The 14843-nt window shown below is 35.8% G+C and overlaps 1 protein-coding gene across 13 annotated transcripts in view; it reads right to left on the bottom strand.

Moving 5' to 3' along the window:
- The window catches only part of SYNE2 (spectrin repeat containing nuclear envelope protein 2), a 252931-nt gene that overhangs the window by 122596 nt on the left and 115492 nt on the right, over positions 1-14843 (bottom strand). For 11 of the 13 annotated variants that reach the window (XM_081313270.1, XM_081313260.1, XM_081313271.1 and 8 more), the window contains 11 exons: positions 13637-13762; positions 12611-12876; positions 10024-12139; positions 8094-8416; positions 6893-7037; positions 6237-6455; positions 4854-5119; positions 3495-3663; positions 1825-1968; positions 955-1095; positions 36-218 (listed from right to left, as the gene is read on the bottom strand). In XM_081313270.1, coding sequence (XP_081169396.1) covers positions 36-218; positions 955-1095; positions 1825-1968; positions 3495-3663; positions 4854-5119; positions 6237-6455; positions 6893-7037; positions 8094-8416; positions 10024-12139; positions 12611-12876; positions 13637-13762 — 4098 coding nt within the window. The remainder of the gene's footprint in view (positions 1-35; positions 219-954; positions 1096-1824; positions 1969-3494; positions 3664-4853; positions 5120-6236; positions 6456-6892; positions 7038-8093; positions 8417-10023; positions 12140-12610; positions 12877-13636; positions 13763-14843) is intronic. The other 2 variants (XM_081313267.1, XM_081313262.1) reach the window with 2 other exon arrangements.

Raw genomic sequence — 14843 nt, 5'->3', positions numbered from 1 at the left:
TCAAACACAAATGATCTTTTAAGTCATCTTTTTACCCTGTTCAAATTTGTAGTTCTACGCTCAGCATGCTGTGAAACCTGCTGGTATTGTTGCAGAGGTATCATCAAGTGATCCAACAATTCTTGAGCCTGGTGGGGATCCTGCTCCACTATATCTTGAACCTCTGAATCCAGTTCATTCATTTTATAATGCCAAAGGTCTAGCAAATCCCAGACTCTCTGCACATAACAGAACAAAGGATAACAACAACAATATGTCCCAGGACTCGATAGGTAGACAAAAATGCCAAATCCAGTCTGAACATCTGGCTGACTGTGCAATGAATAATAATAATAATAATAATAATAATAATAATAATAATAATAATAATAATAATAATAATAATAATAATGGTGGTGGTGATAATGGAAGGGACCTTGGAGGTCATCTAGTCCAACCCTCTGCTCAGGCAGAAAACCCTATACCATTCCAGACAAATGGCTATCCAGTCTCTTCTTAAAAACCTCCAGTGATGGAGCACCCACAACTTCTGGAGGCAGGTTGTTCCACTGATAAATTGTTCTAACTGTCAGGAAATTTCTCCTTAGTTCTAGGTTGCTTCTCTCCTTGATTAGTTTCCATCCATTGCTTCTTGTCCTCCCTTCAGGTGCTTTGAAGAATAACTTGACTCCCTCTTCTTTGTGGCAACCCCTGAGATTTTGGAACACTGCTATCATGTCACCCCTAGTCCTTCTCGTCATTAAACTAGACATACCCAATTCCAGCAACCATTCTTTATATGTTTTAGCCTCTAGTCCTCTAATCATCTTCCTACTTTAAAATTATCATTCTACTTCCAGGATTACACCTGGTTAAGGCAAGTCTGGTTTAAACAGGTAACTTTACAGGCAGAATCAACATCAGTTGGGAAGGAAAGCTCATTGCTTCATCTGGAGCAAAGAAGTGGGTTGTTACCTTCTGAACTTCTGTTGCTTTTGCAATGTTCTCGCTTTTTTGTTCTAACATATTTTCAACGGCTTGTAAACCTTTATTAATGTCTTCTATTTTTTTCTCTGTACTGTAGTGAGGAGAATTTTTCAGGAATTCTGTGCTGACCTATCATAGTAAAGAAAAACAGAAATAAAAGTTCAGTCCTGGATGGGAAAAACAGAAAATAAACTTAAAAACTAAACTATCATTTTCAGATTATGAATAAACCCTCACTCTATTTTAATTACCTTTTCTATAGTTTAAATTTAACATCTAGCTTACATCTGTACATTGCCCTAAGGTATAATAAAATTATTTGGTGGTATAAAAAGTATAAGAGCTAATGGTTCTCAATCCAGAGTTGGTAGTTATTTACACATTCAACTACCACTTATGTCAAGGCTAGCAATACCAGGCAAAAGGGTGTAATTTATAAGAAAGGAAGGGGAAAAAAGGCTTTGAATCACTATGGGTATAAGAGACACTTATTTTCACTGACGGGGTTGATTTGACTTCATTCCTATCCACAATAAAGATTCTTATCTAGCCAAAATGTTTATAAGTTGTCTGCTTAGTCCTGATTTAGTAAGATGGTCTAGCCTTCTAAAGTCAGGATTTAAAAATGTACTAGAGTATACCAACCACAGTATTTTATGGTTTACAGAATTATCTGAGGATTACTTTAAATACTACATAGCAGGTTAGTGAAAGGGATAGTGAACAATAAAAGTTAGATGGAATTTGTTAGCAAAACCCCCAAATATAATTTTCTAGAGAATAAACAACAACTAACTAGAATAAATCTAGAGTTTCAGCAAGAGTTTCCTTAAATTTCAAAATCAAGTAGGACGCTACCTTTTCTTCCAGGTCATGTAACATTCCCTTGCAGTCTTCCAAATGTTCTTCAATATCAACTGGAACTATTCTATATAATTCATTGAACTTGATTTGTAGGTTGTCCATGATTTGCTTCTTACAATCAACTACTCTCTGAATCTCCTAAGAGGAAAAAAGAATTAGAAATTATTTCAAGATTGGTTGGAGGAAATAACCTCTCCCACTATATCTAAGGTAGAAACAGATTTTTTTTTCATGAGAAAACTTTGCAGAGCAAAACCTTAAAGATGCTTCCTTTGTTTTTTTTTATTACACTTTTCAATTCACTGAGAATACATTAAACCCAGTACTTTTCATTGTATTCTCAGGGCTTATTGACAGATGAAATACTAATTGAGAAACAATGCTTGTTTGATTTAAACTCCATAAAGAGCTTTTCAGATTCAGAAGAGAAAAAACCCTAAAAACATTTTATAAAAGGTGACCAAAAGTACATTTGCTGGGCCATTTGTTTTTGTGTCATCTTAATGAAAATATCCAAACAAAACAGCTCCTTCCAGTTCTACATGAAGGATATCATTTTCACAGGATAAAACAAACTTGACAGTTGTTAATATTTGTGGCCGAGAAACTCAATCTGGTCTACATCCTCTGGCATGAACAACCGTGAAATACATTTTGTTGCCAAATAACTTGGATCTCTTGCTGAGAGATACATTTCATTTACAATTATTTGTTTTAATTCCAAGATATCAAACTATTGGATTTTGTTTCTTATTTCACAGTAAGAGAACAAATGTGAAAATAAAGGGTATGTGTAATAACTGCAAATAAACAAAATTTGGCTAAATGTTGGAAGACGTTTATTAACAGGGAAAGGCGTTGTTTTTTGTTTTTTTAATTCCATTTATATCCCGCCCTTCTCCGAAGACTCAGGGCGGCTTACAATCTAAGCACAAATCAATGTGCTTAGCAATAGCCTTCATTCTATGTATACACCTGCTTATTAGGGCTTTCAGCCCCCCCCCAAGCGGCATTATTACAAAGTCAGCTTATTGCCCCCAACAATCTGGGTCCTCATTTTACCTACCTCGGAAGGATGGAAGGCTGAGTCAACCTTGAGCCTGGTGGGATGCGAACCTGCACTAATTGCAGGCAGCTGGTGTTACTTAAGGAGGCATTAGCCCACTGCTCCACCAAGGCTTATTTGTTTGTGGAACAGATTACCTCTGTAAACAGTATTGTCTCCTTGATTGGCTGGAAGGATTCATTTACGGATTTCTGGACTATGCGAAGATTTGGATTACACCACCTTCAAAAATCTGCTCAAAAACTGGCATTCTGTGATTCTTTATATAGTCTTTTCAATGCTCTTTCATGTACGGCTTATTTGGTCATCCAAAGAAGCCATACATGAAAGAGCTTTCTAAATGCAATGGAAAAGAAACTCATCTAGAGCATTCCCCCTCTGGTTAGATGTTTATGGATGACAGCATCTGTGTACCATGTTTTGTTAAGCAGTTAAATGTAGAAGGGAAAAAAAGGACAACACAATTCTAATAATTATGACTTTGGAAGGATCAGAGTATTGGAAGGATCAGAGATCAATGATACCCCATTTTGCAACTCAAGAATTAGATACAAAGTGTTTTATTTCACTAAAACCTCTTAGTCTACCATCTACCAACCTCAAGTTTCAATGCCTTTTCATTAGGGGTTTCCAAATCTATGTCACAGAGCTGGGATGTGATGTGCTGCAATGAAGTCTTCATAGCTTTCAGTTCTTCACTGCACTTGGTCCGGTACACCATCTCAGACTGCGCGGCCTCTTTTTCTTTTTGAGCCTTTTGATAGAGCCTGAAGAAATTCAATTAGAAATACTATTAAGAAGATGAAGAAGGAGATCATTGTGGGTTCTGGTGTTTTGGAGGGCCTTGAAGACCTGGCTCTTCCCCCAGCTTTTCAGCTAGGAAGGGTATAGCCCATTTTTAGGCTTTTGTGTGTTTGCATGCTTCCTAGTTTTTTCCTTTGCTTATTTTTATTATTTTTTATTGTTTTACAGTTTTTCTGTTTTCTTGTGAACTGCCCAGGATTGTTGGCAATTAAGAGATGTACAAATTTAATGTATGAATTAATAAGTGAATGAATGACCTGTTATGTCCAAATAAGGGGCCAGGAATCACGGCAACTCTCAGGCTTGTGTCAATTTCCTTTCATTAACATGAATGGCATAGCCAAAAACAAAATTCAAGTGAAATGCAAAGCAAAGTGCATTAACTTAGAAAGTACTGGTACTAGCATCACATGAAATAACAATATAATAGTTAATCAAACAAATGCCTTTAAAACTTGGGTGTAAATAGATATTACAACAGTCTTCCAGCATGTCAGGACCCACCCCAAACCACGTCTTAGGAAGACAAAACTCTTGGAGACAAATCTTAGTCCAAAAGAAATCTTTACTATGACATGCTTGGTTGTAGGAATACAAGACAGGACTTAATATTGTTCTACAAACTAAACCCTTATAAAGAGTTCCCGGTTCAACCCCCCCTTAACCCCATTTGGTCAGTCCCCCATTATTTACCTCGTATCATCCCTCTCGTGGGAAAAAGGAACTTAGGACCTTTTATGTTTGTGACACAAGCCAGATGCTCCTACCCTAAACCCCCCCCCTTTTGTTCCTCCAGTTCAAAAGGCTTCTCTTTTCCTTTGAAATGCCTAATACAGGCTCAATACACATCCATTCCCTCGGGAGATGGCAGGATCCATGGAATAATGTTTTAAACATACATTTATGAATATGATATAAATGGATTCTGACACAGCATTCATCTTGTGAAGGCTTGGGTGAAGAAGTAAATCCTATTTTTGTTTTGTTACAAATACCGCTCTCTCCCTGGAACTTATGCACATTTGCCAGATAATCTGGAGCTCAAACTTCAAGTTAATGAAGAAAAACCATCAGAATGTATTTTTAAATCAGAATTAAACTTTGTACAAAAACGTGTACAACTTCATTCAGCAATAGTCTGTTTCATACTTACTCTTCTGTTCGCTGCTGCATGTTTTGAATTTCACAGAGAATAGGAAGACTTTCCTTTCCAGGGAAACTCCCAGAGACACTCAGAATGTTCCTTAATCGGCAAAGTATTAAGCGTAGCAACAATTTCTCAGTATCCACACTTTCTATATAACTGCTTGCGGATTCCAGAAATTCTTCCAGTTCTTTGGTTGCTTCTTGTTTTTTGTCTTGGAGGCTCTCAGGCAGCTCTTCTTGAAGATTGTCTAGAATAATTGTTTCTCGTTCCAACTAAAGAGAAAATAAACAAAACACAAATAAAAAAAACTTTGATGGGGGGGATACATGGAAAGGACATCTAAGTGAATTGAAGTTGCATTTCTATGCACACTTATCTGGAAATAAGTTCCACTTAATTCAGGGGGACTTACGTTTCTATAAATTGCTCTTACCAATGTGTTCATTTTATATAACAAATACAATAATAATGGCTTTAACATATTCTTTTTGTTTAAAATAAGAGCATAAGGCATCTGCAACTAAATGAAATGCTTGTGAGTTTCAGCCACTTCATTCCCAATCACGTTCAATCCCTAATACAAAGTACAACGATGTCTGTTATTTGCTGATAGCCACTGAACCTATTACCATTCAACTTCACTGAATAACCCCAGATTCAAGTAAAAGAAGCTAACCTCTATATTTTCTCCACACCATGTATGATTTTGTGTATATGTAGTCCTTGTTCATCAATCAATCATTCATGACCATTTAAACTTACAACAGTGCTCAACAAGAAGCCATGGTCGTGCACTAGTTAGAGCATAGTATTGCAGGCTAACTATGCCCACAGTCAGGAGTTTGATCCTGACCGGCTTGTTGGGGGCAATATGTTGACATTTGTAAATGGCTCAGAGAGTGCTGTAAAGGACTATAGAGTGGTATATAAGTCTAAGTCTAAGGGGACTAACAATTGTTCCTCCTACTTGTAGCCCTTACTGTCTTCCTCTGTCATGTGAATGTGATTTGGGTGCTTGCAACCAGCTCTCATTACAATAATTGTGGTATCTTGTAGTCATGTGATCCCCATCTGTGACTTTCACTACCAAGTCCAACAAGCAAAGTCAATGGGGAAGCCGGCAGGAGGTTGCAAATGGCAATGCAGAATGCTGCAACTGCACAGGATTCACTTAACGACAGCAACTGGAACACTTAGTGATGAAGTTTTCAGTCCCAGTTACATTGTTAAGTGAGGTTTACCTGTACAACCATTCCTCCCTTTATTCAATTCTTATGTGACAAAATGGGCAGCTTTATCTTTTTAAACCTGCTTGTACTTAAGACAATTAAACAAGTCCACATACAACTGAGCTTGAAAATATCCATCAAGTGTTTCCATATTACTCACTTCTTCACTGACAGATTTCCATTCTTGGTTCTGTTCTTCACATTTGCCCTCCCATTCTTTTGCAACATTGAATAAACAGAGCCATTTCAGCCACAACATTGATACAATGGGCACAATCAGCACTCCATCATTTTCTTTGCAGATCAAGCTTAGTGACTGTGAGTCTCGCCTCAACTTCATTAGCTCCTCTTTGATTGAAAGTAATTGGGACAACAGCATCTATAAAGGAGAGTACAAAGAATAAAGTCTAAACAGTGAGTTTCAATCATCTAGTCAGAAAAAAGTACAAAAAAACGAATTGCAAAAGTCAAGCCAAAGTATCTCAAGCCCCCATAAGCAGCAGCAAATCTGTATCTAAAATTGTACAGTTCACAGCAAGGAAGGAGTCACCAAAGAATTTGTTTCTTTGCAATCATCAGTTTCAGGTTTAATACAGATTTGCATCCATTACCCACATTTTGACCATGTTCAGCTAATCTTTGAAGACTAACATTAATAACTATTTGGAATACAAATACTGTAATTGTTATAGATGTGAAGAGCATTGAATTCTCTATTGTAAACATGGTTCTGAAGACATATAAAGTATAAGCTATTAAAAATACATAAAAGTATTAAATTATGGAGATGATGATGATGATGATTAGACTCCTCACCTTGCTTTTTTCTGAATGCTCTAAAGCTTCTTTGTAAGATACTGGAATGTAGTATAAACACTTCCAAAGCACTTTTTCTGCATTGTTAAGCTCAATACATATCCTCTCTTTGGAGTTTTTGAAACTGTGATATTTTTCCATATACCTATAGATGCGAGAGTATTTAAATAAAACTAGTTAAATTGATCCAAATAATATAATTATGCATTGTCAGCTTTTAACTACTAGTAGAAATAAAACTGGAATAAAGGAGAGAAATTGGCAGATCTTGCCAATCATTTTACACAGTGCTTCATTAAAGAATGCACAAGAATTTCCAGACCCACCATTTTAGGCTGGTATGTTTTACTGAATCATGAGCAGGTGAGCAACATAATAAACTGTGACCAGCTAATACCTCAGTCATGATTTCTCAATTTTATCTCATCACACTGCTCACTATAAATATATAATGTAATAACAATTATGTACTACCCCCCTTTTTTGGGGGGGGAGTAACCATGTCTTCAATTTTCTTGCAAAGGAACTCCTGGCTGGTTGGCTATCTGGAATTTTACTAAAAAGCACTATATGTTATAGCACTTCGTTGCAGCTCTCTAAGTTTTCAATAGTATTAAAGAATCAATCTATATTTTGAAAACAAAAGTATGCGTTATTCATGAATGAAAGATGTTGTTGCCTAGAAAGTATCATTTCAGGCTAAAGCAGCATAGCGTTTCTACCTGTTTTACCTGAACATCCTAACTAAGACACTAATAAGGAGATGATGCTCAGAAAAAAGCCACCGAAGGGACAATCACCTTCTGGGTGAAAGAGAAGAAAAGGCTTAAAATAGGAGGCAATAAAAAGGGCATTGGCAGGAAGATGATACTGCTATGTAGAAATTGTACATTGGGAATTAACACTGTTATACTGCATATCTGTGTTTTCATTGTAAGACATGTTCAGCATTTCATGGGAAAGGAGGCTATAATATAAACAAAGCAAATTGGGAAGTGTTGTAGCTCAAAGGTTCAATACACATCTTCCATTCAGAACATGGTAAGTTTGATTTCTAGCATGTCCAGGTAAGGATGGTAAACCCTGGACTAATTGTTCTCATCATTAACTCTACCAACAATATTAGGCTAGATGGATCAGTCCTCTGATTCAGATAAGGCAATGTCATATATCCCAGAAATGATGTAAATGTTCATCCTACCTCTGTATGTAAGAATTTCTCTTTTGGCTCTGCTCTCTTATTGCCATATTCTTAGTAGTTAGATCATCAAGTATTTTCTCCACCTGCAGTTTGGCTTTTGATGTAATTGACTTTTTCAGAATACAAGTTAATGCTTCCACTTCAGCCTTTGCAGTCTCAGATTCTTCTTGCTTCTTGGCAAAGTCAAGATGAGATTCTTCTATTTTATGTAAATCAAGTAATGGAATAGAAAGAAAGGCTTCACACTGACTGAGGAGATCTGCAGTTTTTTCAACAGCTTTGTTGTAAAGCTTCACCATTTTAAAAGCTTCATCTAAAGCTCCCTGCACAAATAAATAATTAACAGCAAAGTTATTATATAGGCTGAAAAAACATTCTCTTCTCCCAAATATTTTCTTGAACTACAATTCTGAGGCATACCATTGCAGCCTGATCTAACTCTGTATCTGTTAGCTGGTGGACATTTTAACTGGTGGTCAAAGAGCCTACAGATGCCTAGGCTCTCCTTTTGCTGTTTTTAACAATTTTCCAAGTTAAAACAACATTAAAAAAAGGTTCTGCTGCATATTTCACTCATCAGCTGTTATTTGTTTTTAACTTGCATGATTATTATTAAATGTATAGTTAGTTTGTAAATATTTTTATTAGCCTCCATATTGTTTTTAAATGTTTTTAACCAACTTTAATTTTTTGCCATTTTAAATTGGCATTTAATAAATGCAGAAAATATTTATTTGAACAATGGAAGGCTGACAAATTTGGTCAGGAGAAAATTATCAGAATTATCAATTTTGTTAAAGGCAGTTTAGTTCACATAGAAAACAAGTTGAATAACATTTTATTAAAATACATATAAATCTGAACCAAATATCTATTATCAAAGAAGCACCCAAAAGCTTTTATTATTAAAACCCATCATATATTATTCTAAATAAAAATGTTCATGTGTCCCAAAATTTTTGGAGACTGGCAGCGAGAAAGACATTCCAAAGTCAAGTGCCAAATGGCAAATGGACTTGTCCATAACAGCTATCAACTTCTACAAATCCATCAAACATCTCAATAAACTGGCAGGGTCATAGAAAAGACACCAGTCCTTTGGATGGCAAGCCATTAACAGTCATGGATATGAATATTTTGTTACTGTACCTACTGTATGTCAGAGTAAAAGCATTGAGAAGTATCAAGATAGTCACTACAATCATTGTCAAAAATGCGAGCACTGTCAAAAATATAAGCTTTTAATAAAGGACATTTTATACTGCAATGTAATGCAATACTCAGCACTGAGATGTTACTTAGTTGGGTAATGAAACATCTGCAAGGAAAAAAACAAGCTCAGAGAGTTCCAAGGATTCCACAGGAGATTTTATTACATTAAATTACAAATTCCTTTTAATTGTTTTAGTAGTATCCCCAGTCTTTTAAAAAATTTCAATTTCTTTTAGTATAACTTAATTGATGCAAGAGGAAGTGAGGCATTATTAATCTATCTTGAGAGGAGGGGAGGGAGAGAAAGGGGGGGAAGAGAACTTACAAAATTTATTTTTTTTATTTTTTTATTTAATTGGATTTATATACCTCCTTTTCCTGAAGGACTCAGGGCGGTTTACAGGGTAATTTAAAACAAGAAATACAAAAGTTAAAAACAATTAAAAATAATTACAACAGTCCCTGAAAAAGTAAAAAACCCCCAATTAAAATTAAAATTAAAATTCTCAGCCTGGGCCAGAGAGCTCGAAGAGCCAGGTCTTCAGGTCCCGGCGGAATGAACGGAGGTCATTCAAAATCTAGAAGTAAAAACTGTTAAATGCATATCATGTAAAATATAGATGAAGAAACCATCATATTTCATAATTAATCCTTATGTGGAAGCAACCAGAGATTGCGAAGTTGTTTACAAAGAAACAAAACTGCCAGATGTACTTACTGTATGTTTAGCAAAGTCTGCTTTCAGCTGTATTTTCAGATTTTGGAACTCCTCTAATTCTTTATCTAAACTCTCAGAATGGAGACGTGCTTGTTTTGTAGATGATTTCTCTTTAGTTATTATATCTTCAGCAGCATGAATTTCTGCCTCTATAGCAGCTTTAAGCACTTTGCAATACATCATTTCATAGGGAATCATTTGAATTTTCAAGCCAAGTAGGACAGGCTGCTGGAGCTCAGACTGAATCTGCTTTAAAGTCCTTAAGCTGTGGCCCAGCTTACTCTGAAAACCGTGTTTGTACTTGCATATTTCTTGATTAGCTATCATAGAATGGATCATTTGTTCCAGCCCATCTATTTTTGTATTGAAGGACTTTATTTGCTGCATGTTGGCCTTTTTGAGAGAGGCACTCAAAGTCTTATTTTTCTTGAATAGCTTGAATGCTTCCTGAGTTATATATTTGGCATGTTCAACTCTCCACATCAGTTTTTTTCCTGATATCAGACTGGCTTCAGAAGTTGAATTGGTACGAGCTTTTAAATCACCACACTCTTTCTGAATACAAGATATTATAGCCTCAATCTCACTTAGGACTATCTGATGCCTGTCATATTCTGCAAATAAATTCTTCAGGCATTTACTTTTCTTGTAAAGGTTATCCTTTGCTTTGCAGAACTGATCTTTCAGTTCATCAAGAAGTGACGTATCCCATTTCAGATCCAGCCATTTCCAAATCTCCTGGTATTGGTCTAAGTATGATAAATGTGACTGGATGGCAAAAGTTCTCTCTTTAAACATATTCAGTTTATCTTTTATCTCTTGATTCTTAGACAGTAATTCCTCTGGACTTAGTTCCAGCTCATCAAAATGAAGATTGCTAAGATCCTGTTGCAAGGCCCTTATCTCTTCTGAGAATTTTTTATAGGCACCCATTTTGTGTTGTACTAAACGACCCTTAATTTGAATTACCCTATGGACCCTGTTTGCTCTATTTTTCAGACTTCTCAAACAATCATTTAAAAACAGTTGCTCAAAAGCATTTAAACCTTCAGATGAATTGTTGCAATTTGAATCTACAAGGGCTTCCATATACTGAAGCTTCTTGGGAGTCTTTTCTAAAAGATTCTGCATGTGGTCAAACTCAGACTTTATATTTGTTTTATCAATATCTAAGCTAGACATTGTCATGATCTTCTGAAGTTGTGCATCAAATTTCTCTATATTTGCAAAAAGTGTTTCTCTTTTTCCAAGCTGAGATTCCAGCTGCTGTAACTTCTGAGATGATTTCAAAATAAGGAATTGGTAACCAGTTTGCAACTTATGTGCAAGGATGCTAAGTGTAGAATTCTCCTTTGATGGCATGTGAGAAGCAACATGCTGGGCTTCATCTGCTAGCCTTATAAAAGTTGGCTCCTTTTCTTTAGCATCACTGATTACAGCCTTACAACATTTAATTTGTGAGAGAAGATCATCTGGAAAAAGTGCTGCCCTTTCATCAAGATAGTGCATTAAAAAATTGTTCCCCAAAATGGCATCTTCTATCTCTTTTCTTATTTCGTATGTCTGGGGATGACTGTCAGATATCTGGACATTCTCTTTAGGAGTCATTTGCTCCAGTTCTTCTACCTGGCTCTGAAGACTATTTACTGTGTTCTCTAAGGCTATTTTTCCTGGATTGCTCCACATTCTTTTCATCTGTACTTCTGCATTTCTTTTTAACAAAGAAATGTTTTGTTTAAGGATGCGCAGTTCTAAAGGAATCAGTATAGGGCATGAATGCTCTTCTGTACCAAGAGTACTCAGGCCTACTTGCAAATCATGTTGCTGTTGCAAACATCTTTGGAGTTCCTGTGCTTTGTCCATGAAAAGCTTAAACTCATCCACTTCTGCTACAACACAGAACTGTTTCTTTTGAAGGCAGTCGCCCATTTGTTTCCACCACTGCTCAGCTTGATCCACCTGGCTTTGTATTAATTCTCTGTCCAGAATGGATAGATGTCTAGATAGATTTTCTTGCTCAGTTTTCAGCTTGTTTAAAAGACTATTTTTGTTCTGTACAGAAGCCAACAATTTATTCAAATTCTCTAGAAGAACTATGTCTTCCACAGGTCCCCTTCTGCAATAGAAAAATAGGTACAACTAGCTTTAATTTTTTTGTAAAGTCAATTTAATCAACATGCAATCAGTAATTAGGTACATTGAACCATATTTCATATATAGTAAATTTCATTGAAGGTCCACCATACATTGGATGTAATTACTAAGGATGAATATGTATGGTTTTAAATATAATCAGAACCATTCAAAGGAGGGATATTATATATAAATAATACCATAGCAATAATTGTCACAACTACAATGCTTATTCATTCCTATCTTATGTTGGTTTATTAAACCATAATAGGGTGGTTCAAATATTTATGGCTCAGCATTGTGTATAAACCATATTATTCTATGTCTATTCCAAGCCTTTCGGAATGTAACAAATTACAAAAGAAATTAAAAAGGTTCATCTCTATGGTGTAACTCTGAATTAAGTGAATTATATCAGATCCAAGTGATGAAGAAACTTGGTCCAGGAACTTACGTATATATGTTTTCTTTTTCTGCTGATAAATGTTTCATTGAAGACTGAACAGTAGCAAGACATTCATGGTAGCGATTGAGTAAATTAAACTGATTCTGCTTGGCCTCTTTAACAGTTATTAATTCTTGCAGGAGTCTGTCCCAACTGGAAGAAGTAACACTGCAGGCATCCTGCTGGTCTGGCTTACTTCCTTCTGCCACAGTTGAATGTTCTGGCCACACTGACAAAGCTTGAGCTTTCTTCTTTTCTAGCTGCAGATGCAAATCCTATGAAAGAAAATCAGAGAGGGTAGATGGGTCTTGTCTTGTTTGTTTTTGAAGGGATTGTTTTCATTTGTATGTCTTTCTGAATCAAATTAAATATCTATTTACCATACTTTGTATTTCTAACTACAAATGGTCAAATTCTTCCCAAAAGTCCACATCTAGGGCACCAAGGCCAGTGAAGCTGCTTAAGGGGATTTGGGCAAAATGCCCTCTGTAGTACATTCAGCTCATGATGACCATTTCCTCCATATTGTCCATGATATTTTCTATCCCCTTCTTAAAAGTTTAAGCGGAAAGGACATCTCCCTATATACCCTATTTCTCCTGCCACACATAGACATGTAGCTTTGGATCAATTTCTCATAAAGGAACAAGTACAAAATTTCAATTCATTTGTTTAACTGCATTTTCTATTTTTAGGACTTGTGTGGAGAACAGATCATATTTTGGGTCATATTTATGCATAAATGTTGAAAGTTCAAATGGGTTCACAGACTTTTAAGCACTATTGTAGGCGAGGTCACTCACTGAAGCTACTCCTATGCTATTTTAGGCAGAAGGATGCAATTGGTGGAACCATTTGTGTTATTATCCTGTTTATGTTGTTAAAATGTTCCATGTATTCAATGGCATGGGATTGCACTACCCAGAAATAGCTATGAAGGTCTCATGTGCCAGAGCAAATGAGTAGGAGGATAAAAATATGATAGGGACTAACAGAATGCTTATAGCCATGCCAATGAATGTATTGTTTCCATACCTCTATTTCTTTCAGTTGATCTTTCATTAATACAATATCTAACTCTGCAGTCCAGATTTTCACTTTGTTGAGCTTTTGTTCCATCTCAGCATACTCAGCAATTGCTTGGTCTTCAGGATAACTCTGCTGGGAAAGCCAAACAGGTAATTGTAATCCATAGAACAAATAATTACTCCTATATAAATCATCCAGATTATTTAATTGAAGAAAAAAGGTATCAAGTACAAATCTTGCTGGACACATCCTCTCTGCTTTATTCATTGTTCTGGTTATTATTAGTGTAGTAATTTTCTGCCCAAATTCCTAGAGTCTGTCAAAATCATGTTGGTACTAATTTTATGCCAGATTAGCATGTCTTTCAGACATTCTTCATAATCTGGAACAAAGAAGTTGTGGAGTCCCTTAACTAGCCCAAGAAGGCATAACATTTATAAACTCTGAGATCAATGGAAGAAGAGCTGCTTAAGGTCCATAATCCCATTTTGCCCAAGTGAATTGGGCACAAGCCACATGCTCCCAGGTTCTAAGCTGCCAGGTTTCATTTTGTGTTTTTAACTACGGTTCCTCAAAAGAGCTCACGTAGTTACAAAAAAGAAAAAAAAGTTTCTGGTTCAGTCCTACAACAGCAACAACAATGCATTTATAATAGAAATTAAAAGCCAAGTTCAGGTGACAAGAATAACATTAACAAAAAAAGAAAAGAAAAAAATGTGAAATTCGGCAATATACATGCATGCTGTATTACCATCTTTTGTGATTGTGCTATTACAACAGTTGTATCAATTTAAGCAACTACATTTAGACTTGCTTTTAAGAGATCCCATAATGAAACTGAGGAGTATAGAAAAGAGAAATAAGGATTCAGTGGGAAAATTCCATCTAAATGAATCAAAAATCAAAGGCAGAAACAAAGAACTTATCTACTAATTCAAAGATTCCAGTTAATGATTATATTAATGAGATGTGATTGTTAATGTTTGGTCTTCCTATTAATATATTAATAGTTATATTAATCAAAGCCATAGCTTAAAACATACCTATTATATTGCTGATACAGTATTTTAGAAACAATAATGATGCAGTTAGTTAGCCAAGGAGTGTATGGGGTGCTCAGGGAGGGGTAGTACCTCTAGTGCAGGGGTAGGCAACCTCGGCTCTTTTATGACTCATGGACTTCAACTCCCAGAATTCCTGAGTCAGCATAGCT

This window comes from Vipera berus, assembly GCF_964194415.1.
Source record: "Vipera berus genome assembly, chromosome: 1".
In the NCBI taxonomy this organism is placed as follows: Eukaryota; Metazoa; Chordata; class Lepidosauria; order Squamata; family Viperidae; genus Vipera; species Vipera berus.
The sequence above is the reverse complement of the archived record's forward strand: the minus strand, read 5'-3'. Positions and strand labels throughout refer to the sequence as shown.